The 13,830-nt window shown below is 39.1% G+C and overlaps 1 protein-coding gene and 1 pseudogene across 1 annotated transcript; both read right to left on the bottom strand.

Annotated features, from left to right (window-relative positions):
- Positions 1 to 2,718: 2,718 nt before the first annotated feature.
- Positions 2,719 to 8,116, bottom strand: LOC139942815 (uncharacterized). Its single transcript, XM_071939590.1, has 4 exons — positions 7,853 to 8,116; positions 5,763 to 5,927; positions 4,652 to 4,889; positions 2,719 to 3,700 (listed from the first exon to the last, which is right to left on the bottom strand). The coding sequence occupies exons 1-4, from the start codon at positions 7,958 to 7,960 to the stop codon at positions 3,657 to 3,659; spliced, it is 555 nt and encodes a 184-aa protein (XP_071795691.1). The 5' UTR covers positions 7,961 to 8,116; the 3' UTR covers positions 2,719 to 3,656.
- Positions 8,117 to 12,638: 4,522 nt separating this feature from the next.
- Positions 12,639 to 13,830, bottom strand: part of LOC139942814 (MAM and LDL-receptor class A domain-containing protein 2-like) — a 36,431-nt pseudogene continuing 35,239 nt past the window's right edge.

Consider the following 13,830-nt stretch of genomic DNA (forward strand, 5'->3'; position numbering starts at 1 on the left):
CATAGCGTTGAATTTGTTGGAAGAAGCAAACAATCATGTGAGGTATTTTAATTAGTTGAGAGTTTGTAGAAAATGTTTAATTTTTCTTAAAAACATCTGTTAAAGCCAGTGGACACTATTGGTAATTGTCAAAGACCAGTCTCCTCACTTGCTGTATCTCAACATATGCATAAAATAACAAACCTGTGAAAATTTGAGCTCGATTGGTCGTTGGAGTTGCGAGATAACTAAGAAAGAAAAAACACCCTTGTCACATAAAGACGGTGCTTTCAGATGCTTGATTTCGAGACCTCAAATTCTAAACTTGAGGTCTCGAAATCAAATTCGTGGAAAATTACTTCTTTCTCGAAAACTACTCCACTTCAGAGGGAGCCGTTTCTCACACAATGTTTTATACTACCAATCTCTCCCCATTACTCACTACCAAGCAAGGTTTTATGCTAATAATTATTTTGAGTAATCACCAATAGTGTCCACTGCCTTTAACACCGTTGAGTATTTTACCAAAATAAGAACCTATAGTATTTATCCTAACCAGCGCGGTTTGTTTACCAACAATAGAAAGATATAAGGCCAGGTATTCAAATTAATACCAAATAAATAAACAAAGTAGATTCGCACGAACTTTGAACTTCTGCAGAAGATGCGTGCAGATTCGGAACAAACAAAAGTGAATTGTTCAAAGTGGACAAGGTCGATCTAACTATGGAAATAAAACAACAATATCATGGGTTGAACAACACACCTGCTATTCGTATCAAAAACATGTTGTTCAACCACGAGGTAGCACTGAACAGAGTTGGTAATACTGTCAAAGACCAGTGTTCTCACTTGATGTATCCAAACATATGCATAAAACAACAAACCTGTGAAAATTTGAAAAAAAAAAAAATCGAAGTTGCAAGAGAACGTTATGTGTGCTTTCAGATGCATAAAAAAAGCTTCAGCTGAAGTCTTTTAATATTTAAGAGAGATAGAAATTACCTCTCTCTCCTTCATATTATGAGCAGCTCCCCATTGCTCGTTACCAAGTAAGGTTTGTGCTAACAATTACCGTATCAAAACATCAGGCTCGATTATGCAAACAATAGACCTAAAGTATAGGCAAGCACAATTGCAAAGAAAGTTTAGTTGGCAAGACACTGCTCTAGAATTGCAAAGGTCGTGGGTTCGAATTCTACCCGAGTGATATTTTTTCGCAGAACTCGAGAAAGTATATTGATACAGTGCTAACACACATCGGTTTGGGTAAAAACCAAAATAAATATTCTTTATATCCCCGATGCAAATTTAACATCCATTAAAACGTTTATATTGTCACCAAACATCGTTTCACACAAAAGAAAAATAAATATATACACTTATACTAATAATGCAAATACATTGTATTTGACTGTTTAAAATGTCCCTTGAATACCCAATTTAATAGGCTTTAACATGAAAAATGCAGAGCCGCCAAATTTGAACTAAATAATAATGGCTTCTTCACAAGCAAAGACGTGCGGGTAATATGCTTAAAAACTCCCGTGTCAGATTTGACCCGGATTTGGGTCCCGCGGTGCCAGACCCATTTCTGGGTCTGTTTGACCCGGAATCCATGTCATTGTGACCAGAAATTTGGTTTAAAGCGGGGATTTTGACTCGGACTCTTGGACACATTGACCCGGATTCCGGGCCAAACTAACCCAGAAATGGGTCTGGCCCCCTGGGACTCAAATCCGGGTCAATTTTGACCCGGGAGTTTATTAGAGTGCAAATATTATTTTTCTGCAAACCGCAAAAGCAAAGTATAACCTTTGCTTCTGTTGAGCCGTTGATTGTTGTAATTGTATAAATATGTAGATGTATAAAATAATATGTGAATTTCTTTTTTCAAAAGGTGGTCGCGTTTTTAAGATATCGTCGAAAATCCGAATATTATATCCACGCAGGAAGACTAATCCCTGGAAGACACAATCTCAGAAACGTTCGACGATGGAATATTATTGCCATTTTTTCGTGGAACCCAGACATCACAGCCCGAAATAGTTGCACGAGACCGTGGCGTGGTGACATCATCACCCCAAAATAGATGAAGAGCCTGAACAACACTGGACATGCTTGGCTGGACGCCATATTGGGTCGCACCACCCATATAACAGAGAAATGACGTCACTGCGAATTCCACAGGTTGTGTGTGCGTGTGTGTGAAGTGTTGTTCTGGTTTTGCAGCGTCATTGCACTATATTCTATGGAGAAAAAGAAAGTTGTTTTGTTTGGGTTTTGCTGATGGCATAAAAGTTCCAGATACAAACGTGATCGACTCGCTATAAACACTACCGCTCGACTGGGAACAATGAAGGGCAACTTAAAAGTACATGTGTTGCTATAATAAAATTTAAAAAATGGTTTGTACAGTATACGTTTGGTAACTCGAACCCACTGTTTGTTTTAAGGGAGGATCGAGACCAAAATTGAAGGGGTTCCAAATCTTTCATCGATGGAGCATGCGAGTGCAAGTTTACTATTTGTTTATAGTCAATTCTTGTTATCACATCATACAAAGGTTCAAACAACACTTAACATAAAAATGAAATGACATTTGCGTGATGCTTCAATTCAACTACATGTACATTAGAACAGTTATTGATAAAAACGGACAACTGTTCAAACAGAGGGAAACTTCAAAAGTCACAACGTGGTTTGTAAATTTGTTTATTTATTAACGGCTGGTGATCTAAGATGAAAAGATAGAAAATGTACCATTATCTTTAACTGTTAAAAACAAATTGCAAAAACATTTGTTAAAGGAAAGGTACACATTACAATCGTTCTGTGGGAAATATCACATACACACGTAGGCTATGAAAATTAATATAACTAACAATTATTTTGCTTATTTATTAACAAAGCCTTCGAGAAAGACTCTGCTATGAGTCGAAATCAGGCCATTAAATTTTGTTGAATTTTTCCCTTTTTAATTGGTAAGCAATCTGCAACAGCTAATTCTACCTTCTCAATTATTTTGCTTGCAACTTTGGCACATGACCAGAACGTCTCACTGTTTGCATAATTTAATTTCAATAAGATAAAACAAACAACAATCATTTGTGAATCAGAATGCAATAATTTGTGTTGTATAAAGTGCACAAATAACTTTAAAGCCATTGGACACTTTCGGAACAGAAAAAAAAAAAAGTTCACAGATTTACAAATAACTTACAGAGTTTACAGAAGGTAATGGTGAAAGACTTCCCTCGAAATATTTAATTCCATTAAGTGCTTTACTTTTTGAGAAAACGATAAAACAATATCAATTCTCGATATCGATAATTCCGGAAACACATGTCATGACACGGCGAAACGTGCGGAAACAAGGGTGGGTTTTTCCCGTTATTTTCTCCCGACTCCGATGACCGATTGAACCTAAATTTTCACAGGTTTGTAATTTTATATATAAGTTGTGATACACGAAGTGTGGGCCTTTGGACGATACTGTTTACCGAAAGTGTCCAATGGCTTTAATTGCATCAATGCAATCTACACATTGGAACAGTATAAGAAAACAAGAGATACATCAGTCATGCAACTGCCTCAATGATATGAAAGTTTCAACAGAGGGCTCCCTTGATGTAAATAACACAGTCAGCGTCGTCGTCTTGGGTTGAATCTCGGTTTTATTGTGGGTTTTCGTGGTGTGGGAAGGGCCTGTGTGGTCCACCTGTGAAAAAAGCAAGACAAATACTTGTATAGGTAAAAGAGTTTTGAGCACTCTTGTGTAAGTAAATGGCATAGAGATATTTGAACATAAATTATAGGTTTTCCTGCCTAATTACAACAATTCATTCATTTGAACTTCCGCCAGCTCATTCAATTTCGCTTGAAAACGAATGCTCCGTTTCACCAAATAAACCGAAGTGTATAGTATCGAATGCCTAAGAAAGAAATTACAATGTCTGAAACGAATCTGAATAAGAAAACGAAATCATGTGAGTGTGCACGAAAACGATTAGGTACACACATTCAAAACGGGCTCCTATAACAAAAGAGGACAATAGAGCCCACGGTTCGGGAAAGGTCCACAGTTGGAAAACATGTACAAAACCAATGGGAGCTGTTGCACAAAGGTAGGGTATAAACAGAAGAAGGACAATCACGGATGCAGGTGTCCCAGGGAATTCTGTCCGCCGGAGATTCGGTCCCCCAATGGGAAATTAACATAGGCCGAGGAGGATGATTCAAAGGAGGGCGCTATCAGAAGAAGTTTCGTTTAGCTTCCCTGGGTCGACCCCGGTCTGCCCCAATACGTTCGAATAGCTTTGACGGGGCTCACCTGGGTTAGCCCCCAGTGCCCTGCTTGTGGTGTGGGTCACTTGGGGGTGACCTGAGGTGAATGCCGTCACCACGAGAGGGCGAGTGTGATCGTTCGGTTAGCTCTTGTCAGGGGCTCACCCGGGTGAGCACCGCGGGGTCGACCCAGGGAAGCTAAACGAACGCACCCCCAGTTTGTCATAAGTATGGGGGACCGAATCTCTCCGGGGGACGGATCTCCTGCCACACAGGCGTACTATACAAGCTTGTGTGAGTTGATAGGGTAAAATGCATGAATTTTAATGCGTATTTTGAAAGTGACATTTTGAGGGGTGAAATTGGCGGGAAAACCTATACGTACCGATTGGCCAACCGTCATGGTGATCATCTCCGCCCTCTGGCCCGCTGTGGTGGCCGCCGTGATGGCCACCATCATGGTGACCTCCATGGGGGCCGCCATGTTGGCCGCCATGTTGGCCTCCATGATGTCCGCCACTATGGCCGCCAGGGTGGTGCCCTTGCTGGTCGTCATTGTCGTAGTCGGGGAACTCTGGCGCAGACGATTCATCTGGGTACACAACATCGCCCTCTTGTGGTTTCTGGTTATAACAAAAATGGTTTTGTGTGAATTTTAGTCAGCCTTGTACAGAACGTCATAAGCTGAAATAGCGGAATCTCTGTGATTAAAGGAAGCGCAACTAGTTGCTGAAAGTTGTGAATGGGCGCATATTTCCAATGTTTGACCTTAGCGCTCGCAGCCTACACAAGGGGTCTATTGGCAATACTTTGTTTCAAGTTTTGTAAAGCATGACGCATAAACATAAGATGTAACTATAAATAGATAACAACTTGCGGGTACAACATGCTTATCTTTGACCATGTTTGCAAAGCAAAAAGCAAAGTGTTGTAAAAGCAAAAATTAATAGTAAATTTATAATTTTCAAAGTTAGTCTTTAATCACGTTAGGTCAAATTGTTGCTTTACTATTGTTTATTTTAATCAGTTTATATTATGTGTACATGTACGGGTGCATTGACTGCGAATCTCCGTACAAAATCAATGTGAGATCAAAGGTTCCTCGGGAACATCCGGTCAGGCAGGTATCTGGAATTCATTATTAACGAGCCTCAAGAGTGTGACGTCAGGTTTTCAGGCTTGGATGTGCAGTCTAACAGTGAACTGCCACAACATATAAATTTCATCTTAGAAAAAGTAATCAATGGGATACTTTGGAATGCTAGGTGGCAGCAGACTTACCAGGTAAAATGTCCATTGTTTACACAGTTCCGATCATGCGCACATTAGGTCATTGGTCAGGTCATAAAACTCTGATGAGATGCGGGTATCCGTTGTTATCGGTGTAATATATCCAGACTCAGTATTACCGAGAACAATGGATTTACCTGGTAAGTCTGCTGCCACCTAGCGTCCCAAACGTATCACATTTATATAGTGCTGCTCTAACAACTTACTGGTCCATAGAGGCAAGCGGGTTGAGCCATGAGCACCCACAGGGCAACCCCACTGACGGCCAGCGCGAGCAACACCCCCAATACGGTCAGGATGACGGCACACTTGCGACTGCAGCACCCGGTACGTTTCACCTCGACCACGGTGATTGTTGTTTCGTCTTCCAGCTGTAAAACAGAAAAGAATGAATACAACCATCAAACTCGAAATGATTCTGCTTTGAAGTAGTGTGGTAGTTGACATCGAGGCCTTTAATGTGAGACTTTGGAACGCTAGGTGGCAGCAGACTTACCAGATTAATTTCCATTGTTTACGTAGTTCTGAGCATGCGCTCATTACCGAGAACGATGGATTTTACCTGGTAAGTCTGCTGCCACCAAGCGTCCCAAAAGTCTCCCATTCAGTTTGTTTAGATGATCTTCCCGTCAAGGGAACTCGGCAAACTCCCAGAAGGGGGATATAAACACCAAGCTGGCAACAGCCATAGAGCAACAGCCAATCTCTCTATATACAAACATTGTAAAATCAAGAAATTGTGATTCAGTAGTAACTAGACGACAATACCGATACTCTAGTCATTCAGGTTTAAAGACACTGGACACTATTGGTAATTGTCAACATCCAGTCTTCTCACTTGGTGTATATCAACATATGCATAAAATAACAAACCAGTGAAAATTCGAGCTCGATTGGTCGTCGGAGTTGCAAGATAATAATGAAAGAAAAAACACCCTTGTCACACGAAGTTGTGTGCTTTTAGATGGTTGATTTCGAGACCTCAAATTCTGAATCGGAGGTCTCGAAATCAAATTCGTGGAAAATTACTTCTTTCTCGAAAACTACGTCACTTCAGAGGGAGCCGTTTCTCATAATGTTTTATACGATCAACCTCTCCCCATTACTCTTTACCAAGTAAGGTTTTATGGTAATAATTATTTTGAGTAATTACCAATTATGTGTACACTGCCTTTAATTAACGGTTAGTATTGAATGGATTCTAACCCATGGACAACCTTGTGATTACAAGTGTGATGTGCATTATAACCATTTGACCACGGTGTAACCAACACTTAGGCTAGGCCTACTCTTTAACCCATATCATACAAAAATCGAGATTCTATTTAGAATTACATGCATCAAGAAATGCATGGTTTCCCCAATCAGGGATATTTAAATGGTGTTCGTCAGAACATGGACAGATTGGTTTATCTTCAGGGATCTTTCTGCAGAATCAAGGGGAGTTGAAATGTCTACCTTTAAGTCAAGAGTGGCTTTTACATTAGCTTTGTTTTGGGCCAAACTTGGCAGTTCTGCATGGGACTACACGTCGACTACCGAAGCCATCGACTGCCTCTCGACGCATATAGTTGGTATTGTTTGTATTTATTGATTTATGATCAATAATCAATGAAACACCTTTGTACACAACAATGCCATGACTATTTCTGATACTACATCCAAATGGACTTTGAGCATACATTTGCTTTCCATACATTGTGGGTGATTTTTAGGTAGGGACTGAAGTGCCATGGGTGCACCCACAATGTTTTCAACAGGAAAGATAAAGAAGAAAATGGATCATGGGCAACACCTGGGGAAGCCCACAATGTCGCACTACTTAACAGTGTTGCTGCGTTTATGTATCTATAGACTACTGTTAAACGTTCATGTAAAGGCACCTGGACACCTTTGGCAATTGTCGAAGACCAGTCTTCTCACTTGGCGTCTGTCAACACAATAACGAATCTGTGAATATTTTGACTGAATTGCATGGTCATCGAACTTGCAAGAGATTATAAATAAAAGAAAAAAAGAAAAACAACCTCGTTGCACAATGTGTGTGCTTATGCATGATAAAAAGCTTCATGCCTGAATTGTCTTTTAACATTTGAGTGAGAAATTACCTCTTTCTCAAAAACCACGTTACTTTAGAGGAAGCCGTTTCTCACAAATGTTTTCAACCTCCCCATTGCTCGTTACTATACCAAGCAAGTTCTTATGCTAACAATGATTGTGAGTTATTATACCAATAGTGTCCAGTGACTTCAATGCTACAAATGGGCGTTAGAAACAAGTACAAAATGGCACTTACTGGTAACTCCACCATTGTGCTCTCGTCCAGCGGCCATGTCTTCTTCTGGTCTTTTAGGCCGTGTTTTTGACCGTCTGGGTCGGCGGCATATACTGCTAGCTGGACCATCGTGTCTCGGTCTAGTCTTCGTAGTACTTTCTGCTTAAAACTTCCAAACGATTTTTGAGTCTAGTACAACTCAAGTCCGGAATGTACGTGGAAATGTTTACCTGTACTGTTGTTCGACCGGCTTACAAAATAAACACATCGTATACGCGCAGTCACTGCTGCTCCTGCCTATGTTATGTAACTCGGAGCAGAGTTAAAGAGGATGTTTTTTGTTGTCCGCGGTAAAAATCAATTTATTGGAACGTCGGTTGTCGAGCTGTGTGCAGGGAGTTAAAAATGCACTCCTTTTTATTTTATGTGGCGTGTTGGCATTTAGCTTTCGAGATAGACTCTGCTTGGGTCGAAACGTCAGGCCACCAGTATATTTTTTTCATACCATTTCCTCTTGGTTGGTAAGCACTTTCCAAAAGCTTATTCTATTCCCCAATTAAGCGAGAACATGGGTTGATTTCACGAGGAGTTAGGGCTCGTCTTATCTCGAGTTAGGACGAGTAACTCGTCTTAACTTGGGACTAATGCTACAGTGCAGGATTGGGACTCGTCCTAAGTCCTAAAATTAGTCTTAAGTTAGGAAGAGTGTTGTGAAATCGACGGCTGGTAATTAAATGTATTATCTGAAAAACTTAACCGAGTTAGTGTCTGGAACAACTTCATACTCTCTGGAAAAAGACGAACTGTTAATGTTAAACTTGAAGTTTACTTTTGAAAAGTAAACGTGGGTTTTTAATGTAAAGCCACAAAGGAAACTGAATCAATTCATAGTTAAATTGAATTTCCTGTAAACTTAAAACTATTAAACATCACGGAGATTGGTGGACAAAGCCCTCAAAATAAAACACAAACTCTGCACACATATTTGTTTCAGAGTTGATCAAGAAATGGTTTCATTAAAATTAGAAAGCAGAATCAAATAAGACACAAAGAAAACAAACAATAAAGTATTATATTTTTAAGCGTCACCCTAATCATGCTATGCCCCAATACACCGATGTGTGTTAGCACTAACTCGGCACTTTCCCGAGTTCTGTGAAAAAAAAATCACAGGCATATTTCTTTAGTAGAATAAAGTTAGTATTAAAACATTGCAGTCCTGCGCTTTAACTGTCCGTCCTCAAACAAAAAGACAGCAACGCATTACAATGGTTATTTACTTTCCACAATTTGGACCAAAGGTTTGTAAACCTTTGATTGACAGAGTCGATGACGTACGCATCTTATTTGCATAATTTATAATCATATTGATCAATAAAAATCCGTGTCATGCTGTGTCCGTCGCCGGCCCTCTTGCGACAACAACGGGCGGGCCTTTAAAAACACTCAGGGGTGCACTCAGCCAAAAACATAAAGGCCCACAGCATCTAAACATTACAAAATACATGAAAAATATTGACCCAATTCACCTGACGTCATCATCAGAATAATCTTGGATGCGTCACTTTGGTGGGCAATGTCACTGTAGGCCTACGTTATTCAGTGAAGTGCGCATTTTGGAGATTCAGTGTTTACACGTTAACCTATTGACCACCAAAATGGTGAGCGTGGCAAAGTGACGTGCGTGCAAGGGGTCAATACTTAGAACTTTATAGAAGTCTCACAGCCTTATACAGTAAATGGTAATATTAATTGATTCTTGAACTTTTACCCCCCGCTCAATTTGGTACGGGAGTCCCAGACCCAGGGCCAGGGCGTGGGCCCGAGCTGTTCTCTCACCAAACTGGTGTAATTTTTCCAAAACGTCCGAGCATCAATCTTGAAAAAATGTCTCTGTACATGAAAGAAAATGTTCCAGGGCCTATGTCATCAAAAATACCTCAAGTTGGAGTCAACAGCCCCGGGTCCAAATTTGAACTTTTGTCTTGAAGACGGTGTCCATTTTCAAATGGAAACTTGGCCGCCCTAATACGTAACACTATAGTCTACGGCTGCTAGGGTAGCGCGCCTCTTCACAAACACCAATAAAACTCAAAAGTTAATCACACATTTATGTTTCAGGGCCAACAAACAATAAAACCACCCCAGGGACTAAACGTTTTATTTTCTGGCTCGAACGAAGATTACTGTGCGCAATTTTACAAACCATCCCTATAAGCACACAGACACATTTTGCTTGGCTAAAACAAGAACATTTGCGTAGAAGTAATTTTCTGCTTAGCGACTTTGACTGGGCCGTGATGTGTCAACAAACTTTGCTAAAAACGGCAATAAAATGATGTCATTGTATTTAACGGTAACCTCTCCGACTCACGTCAATATTTGCGTTTATGATCATGATACGATTATTGTAATCGGTCGTTTGATAATCCGTTTCTCAGTTGAGTGTTTATTCTGAACACCATTTGAATTTCACAAAAGGTAATCTTGTTAAAGCCATTGGACACTTTCGGAACAGAATTTCTTTTTAAAGCCATTGGACACTTTCGGAACAGAAAAAAATTAAAGTTCACAGATATAAAAATAACTTACAGTGTAGTGTTTACATAAGGTAATGGTGAAAGACTTCTTTTGAAATATTTTTCCATAAAATGCTTTACTTTTTGAGAAAACATTAAAACAATGTCGCTTCTCCATATCGAGAATTACGGATTTATTTCAAACACATGTCATGACACGGCGAAACGCGCGGAAACAAGGGTGGGTTTTCCCGTTATTTTCTCCCACCTCCGATGACCGATTGAGCCTAAATTTTTACTAGATTGTTGATTTATATATACGTTGTGATACACGAAGTGTGGGCCTTGGACAATACTGTTTACCGAAAGTGTCCAATGGCTTTAAATGTATCACTAAATCATTTAGAACCCGCAGGAACCCGCGGGACAGTGGTAGCACAGGGGTCGATTTCACAAAGGTAGTCCTAACTTAGGACTAGTCCTAAGCAATGCTAAGAGATAGGCCTGGTCCTAAGTTAGGACCAGTAACTCATCCTAACTTAAGACTGGTCCTATCTCTTAGCATTGCCTAGGACTAGTCCTAAGTTAGGACTACCTTTGTGAAATCCACCCCAGGAACTTTAAAAGGTTGGTAAGGACAAACATTTCCCAAGACCACAGATTTACATAAAACTTAAACGGTTTAATGATCAAGATAGTAGAAAACATCCCTTGATATAATTTTTATCTGAAATGTCATATTTGATGAGAAATAAATAAATAAAACTATTCCCCGTTTGGAGTTAATCGCTCAGTGAGCGTTTTATTATTTCACTCCAGAAATGTTAGTAATGTTTTACAGTGTACGGTACTTAACCATTTAAAAGTGCAAAATATAAACCTATTATAATTATTTATTATTGTATTATAATTGTTGTCGTTTCAAAATAAGCCTGTACTTAACTTTTTAAAGAAGGAAAAGTTAAAAGTCAAGTTTAGAGCTATGGTAGTTTGGTGCTTTGAACGAAGCATATCAAAGCATATTTTTATTATTATTTATAAGCATAGGCCCTGTGCGTAACTTTTGAAGAAATCACAAAATCTTTAGACGGTAAACTTAATTAAGGGAAGGTACACTATTGGTAATTGTCAAAGACCAGTGTTCTCACTTGGTGTATCTCAACATATACATAAAAAAACAAACCTGTGAAAATTTGAGCTCAATTGGTCATCGGAGTTGGGAGAAAATGATGAAAGAAAAAACTACCTTGTTGAACGAATTTGTGTGCTTTCAGTAGGAATCAAAGACTTCTAGCTAGAAGTGTTTTATTATTTTAGTGAGAAATAACCTCTATTTCATAATCTATGCTACTTCAGGCGGAGCCGTTTCGCACAATGTTTTATACTATCAACAGCTCTCCACTACTCGTTACCAAGTCAGGTTTTTAAGTTAATATTTGTTTTGAGTAAATACAAAGCGTGTACCTTCCCTTTAAGCTAACATGTACCATCCTGGTTACTGACAAAATACTGTAAAGAGGCAGAAATAAACAGATAAAAAAAAAATCCAACAAAGGTCTTGACCAAACATAACATTGCCCCCAAAACTACCAGCAAACATTAACACAAAAAGCAACACAGAAGAAGTAAAAAGCGCTGTGGTACCTCGTGTAAGAGCGTTATACAAATGTCTCTTAATATAAGTATTATCATTATTATTTATTATAAAAACAAAATACCTTCAGAAGTAAAGTTTAGCTATCTCCAGCCCCCGATGTCACGAAGCGCTGCGACACGTCGCAAGTGCAAGTTGCGACCAGTTAAACATCGTAAGTTGCGAACTCGTCGCAGCCGCGACGTGTCTTATAGGACTGCGACGCATCGCAAACCTTACGATGCGTCGCTAACCTTACGATGCGTCGCTACTTGCGATGAGTTTCGTGAAATCGGGGGCAGAGCAGTAAAGTTACATTCAAGAATAACTTAAAATAAAGTTTCCTTTTTCAAATGATATTACTTATGGTTTCCATGTTCATGGCCTGATATTCGGTGCTTAGGGGGAAAAGTAGCAACATTTTATCTAGGAAAAGCCTGACCAACATGGTGTAGGCTTTAATGTAGGCTTTAAGGCTTAAATTTTGCATTTATGCGCATTTTTCTAAAGCACTGCGCATTATAAATCCGTGTTATTATTATTGAATATTAGCAACTTATAAACAAAACCCAAACCAAAAACTTGGCCAAAACCAAGAAGCAAACATAGAAAACTAAAAAAACAAAAAACACTTCAAAGTGTTATTTTTTTTAGGGTTAGTGCTTGATGAGTAGATTTTTACCTCAGGCTGTCTCTTCTTTAAGATTGCTGAATCCCACCCCCTCGGGTGTGTACTGGATCTCACTGGGTGTGTCACCCTGTCCGTCACCCTGTATGACCAAAATAACAAAGACAGTCAACTAGGGTCAAATGCAGCATGAGCAAATACTTTGTACTTTATTATTTTTTTCCCACAGGAAATTCTATTCAAACTGAAAAGGAACGTTTTACAGAATTGGTATGAAACAAAAATTGTGAAAATCACAGATTTACATAAAACTTACACGGTCTATTGATGATGATAGTAGAAAACATCCCTTGAAATATTTCTGTCTGAAATGTCATATTTGATGAGAAATAAACAATCTTGTTTCGCGTTTGGAGTGAATCACTCAGTGAGCGTTTGATTCATTTTTGTTTTGGCATCGATGCAATGCAAAATTTGTAATCGGTTTTCCACTATTTTCTCATGACCCAGATGGTCGATCGATCTCAAATTTCTACAGGTTTGTCAGTTTATGCATATGGTGGATTACATAAAGTGCTTACACTGCCAGCAACTTATTTGCTAGCAAAACCAATTCTGTAATGTTCCTTTAACACAACTCCTCACTTTTCAGACATGCTAAAAAAGCGTCACTTTTTGTAGACTATTAAGTTAACTTGAACAAAACAATCAACAAGCAAAATGAATTCAGTAAATATTTCAAATTGAAACTGCACTTACTGGTAGGCCAGTGGATGGTCGCCCGCCGTAGATTGGGTTGTCAAGTCCTGTTGAGACCACTGGAGAATCCAAGCTATTACAACAAAACAACCAGTGGAATAAATTAATTTAGAAAATGCCAAGTCAGTGTTAGTTAAAGATGCTGGCCGATTTGACCCCAAAATTTTGATTTAAAATTCAATTGGTATTTTGATGGGGGTTGAGAAAGTTACAGGCGTTCATGTCAGCCATTGCTCGAAAAAGTCCGCCAATTATTAGTAGCAGTGAAATAAAGTGCTCAAAATTAGTTTTTTGTCGGGATCCCGACAATATATCACGTGACCAATTCTTATGTGTTTTATAAGAAACGTTTTCAATTTTTTAATGTTTGGGGCCAATAATCTGACATAGCATCTTTAACATACTTACAAACTTCAAGATAAATGAAGGCAAGTAAAGCTGCAGCAGTCAACAAATTCAG

This window comes from Asterias amurensis, chromosome 10 (genome assembly GCF_032118995.1).
Source record: "Asterias amurensis chromosome 10, ASM3211899v1".
NCBI classification, from domain to species: Eukaryota; Metazoa; Echinodermata; class Asteroidea; order Forcipulatida; family Asteriidae; genus Asterias; species Asterias amurensis.

Excerpts from the sequence above, each read along its gene's own strand:
- LOC139942815 (XM_071939590.1), bottom strand. The coding sequence starts at position 7,960 with ATGGTCCAGCTAGCAGTATATGCCGCCGACCCAGACGGTCAAAAACAC. Across the intron at positions 5,928-7,852 it reads GCACAATGGTGGAGTTACCA|CTGGAAGACGAAACAACAAT; the intron begins GTAAGTGCCATT and ends TCTGTTTTACAG. Across the intron at positions 4,890-5,762 it reads CCGCTTGCCTCTATGGACCA|AAACCACAAGAGGGCGATGT; the intron begins GTAAGTTGTTAG and ends TGTTATAACCAG.